Below are 2,311 nucleotides of genomic sequence, written 5' to 3'. Positions count from 1 at the left end.
TCTGACACGCTTGTTGCCACGTTACTGCGCGATGTCGAACTCATGATGTTTGGTGTATTTGTATTATTGTTTGTCGCAAGGAAACGCAGAAGTTCCTGTCTCGATATCCAGTGCAGTGTAGTTTCGGTGCCTTGAAGAGCGCGTGTTCGCTCCCATGTATAATTCAATGGATGTAATTTTCTTTCCAGGTCGTATGAAAGAAGGGTATGTGACTGATTTTTAAAAAAGAGGATTGGTGCTATATGAAATTTTATTTGTTTACACAGTGGAGTGTGTATAAATGTTAGTGTAGTGGTGATGCTGCTAAGGGGAGAGGTGTGCGTCCCGGGCCTCACTCTGCAGCATCATCTAGACATGACATGGGGAAAACACTCAACTTCCGGGTGGTCCACGGAGGCCGCCTGAGTTACGCGTCCCCCGGGTCATGCACTGATGTACGAGTGACGTCACAGTGCTGTATTGTGCACAAAGAAGAGTAATAAAAACAACCGCCAGCACCCATGACCAGCGCGTGGGACACCCACAATTGTCGGACTGGACGTGTCGTGCTGGTGCTTTCGGGGGTCCAGGGACCTAAACGGGGACCCCAGGGGCCCGTCCCGCTCCTCCGGGCCCCCAACAGCTCCCATAGAACTCTCAGGGGTAGCTGGAGAACATCTGGTGCTGAGGCAGCCGCTTCGAGCTGGGTACGGGCACTTCTCGCGAACGTATGAAGGACAGCCTTCGCGGGAGACTCCAGATATCCGACGTGGCACGGTCATGAGTCGCAGCCGCAGTTCAAGCTGGTGTTCCCGCCGCTGTCGGGAAGTTCACGGGGCTCTCCATCGTCGGGGATGCGAACGCCGCCCTACGGCATTGGGCGCACGAGGGAGCCGCCCCCATTGGCCACCAGCACGCCCCGACATGACCGGACACCTCGCCCATCCCCCTCGCCTTCTCTGCAGGAGAGAGGCACGCGCGCCCTGCAGTCCCCCGCCCGCGTGCGGACTTCCCCACCGAAAGGATACATTTCTTCCTCACGAGGTAGCAAGGCCGCCAGCCCCCTGCGTGGGCGTGTCCCCATGGCGGTGACGGATCGCGGGGCCCCTCGCCGGCGTCCGCGCCGCTCTCAGGGACGGAGGGCGCCCCGCTCCAGGAACTCCCATGACGCCAACACCTCAAGCCAAAGTGTTTGCCATAGTACAAAGCCCCCTGTGACCTTCCCCCGCCCCCTCCCCCACCCGGGACGATACAGTCTCGGACATCTCTATAGTGTCTCCTATGCCCGCCCTTGACGTCTCCTACACTGCCTACCTCACGCCAGACGTCCTTACGCCCACTGCCATACCGCCTTCACCGGCCACGTCGCGAGCCCCGTCGGCGGGGGAAATCTGGGACTTCGACGACGAGGAAGCCTACGTCCAGCACAACCCCTTGTATTGGCTGGTTCCGGAGGCCCATGAACAGCCTGAACCGCGAGAGCGCCCCGTTGCCCCTGCCCCCCACTATTACCACCCCCACCCCCATGCTCCCCTACCAGACACATACATTGGCCACAGACCCGCCCACAAGCCCGCACCCAGGTGGCCGTCTCCGTATGGAAGAGGGCGCGCTTCCCCTGTATCATATCTGCACCGTCAGGAAGAGCGTGGGCGGGGTAGGGGTGCATCTCCAGGTACGCACGCATATTTGCGTCTCTCGCCCATCAGCGAGAACTCCCAGTCGACCAATGTCGTTACCTACGCCGATGTACACACGCAGGAACGCCCCCACCGCCAGCCACGCGGTCGGAGTTTCAAACCGTCCCCGCCACGGAGGCATCGACTGGCCGCGCAAAGGAAACGTTCCAACATCCGTATATTCGACTTAAAGGACGATGCCCGCTTTGTTTACATCGTCCACGCCCTTATACAGGCCTTCATTTGCATCGAACAGGTATAGTACACTGGTTTTATTATTTTTTATGAGCGTTATTGTTCACTGGAATTCCATTTCTTTCTGGATCGATTTTGAATGATTTGTTGGTAAATCCTGTTGGTTTATGCGTATAAGCGGATTTGACGCGGGATTATTGACATTTTGCTGTCTGTAGTTATCGGTTATAGATGAAAGTCGTAACTGATTTATCTGTTATTACCGTTATGCAATATGATTAAAAGTATAATGTGACGTCTTCTCTCGTATAATGGACAGTCCATGCTGCTCTGAATGTATCGCATTAATATTTGAGAGTCCCCTCCATCAGTAAAGAAAACGAAGACCTTGAAAGAAAAGAAAATGGTATAGTTGTGTGGTAGACTCACTTTTTTTAACTTTACTCATTTAAAACTGT

General features: G+C 55.0%; 1 protein-coding gene across 1 annotated transcript in view; it reads left to right on the top strand.

Moving 5' to 3' along the window:
* Nucleotides 1-1,222: 1,222 nt before the first annotated feature.
* LOC119588584 (dystrophin-like) overlaps nt 1,223-2,311 on the top strand; it is a gene marked incomplete at its 3' end in the record, with an annotated part of 59,218 nt that continues 58,129 nt past the window's right edge. The window contains 1 exon segment of the mRNA XM_037937225.1: nt 1,223-1,914. Coding sequence (XP_037793153.1) covers nt 1,261-1,914 — 654 coding nt within the window.

The sequence above is a fragment of the Penaeus monodon genome, chromosome 24 (genome assembly GCF_015228065.2).
Source record: "Penaeus monodon isolate SGIC_2016 chromosome 24, NSTDA_Pmon_1, whole genome shotgun sequence".
Lineage (NCBI taxonomy): Eukaryota > Metazoa > Arthropoda > Malacostraca > Decapoda > Penaeidae > Penaeus > Penaeus monodon.
The sequence above is the reverse complement of the archived record's forward strand: the minus strand, read 5'-3'. Positions and strand labels throughout refer to the sequence as shown.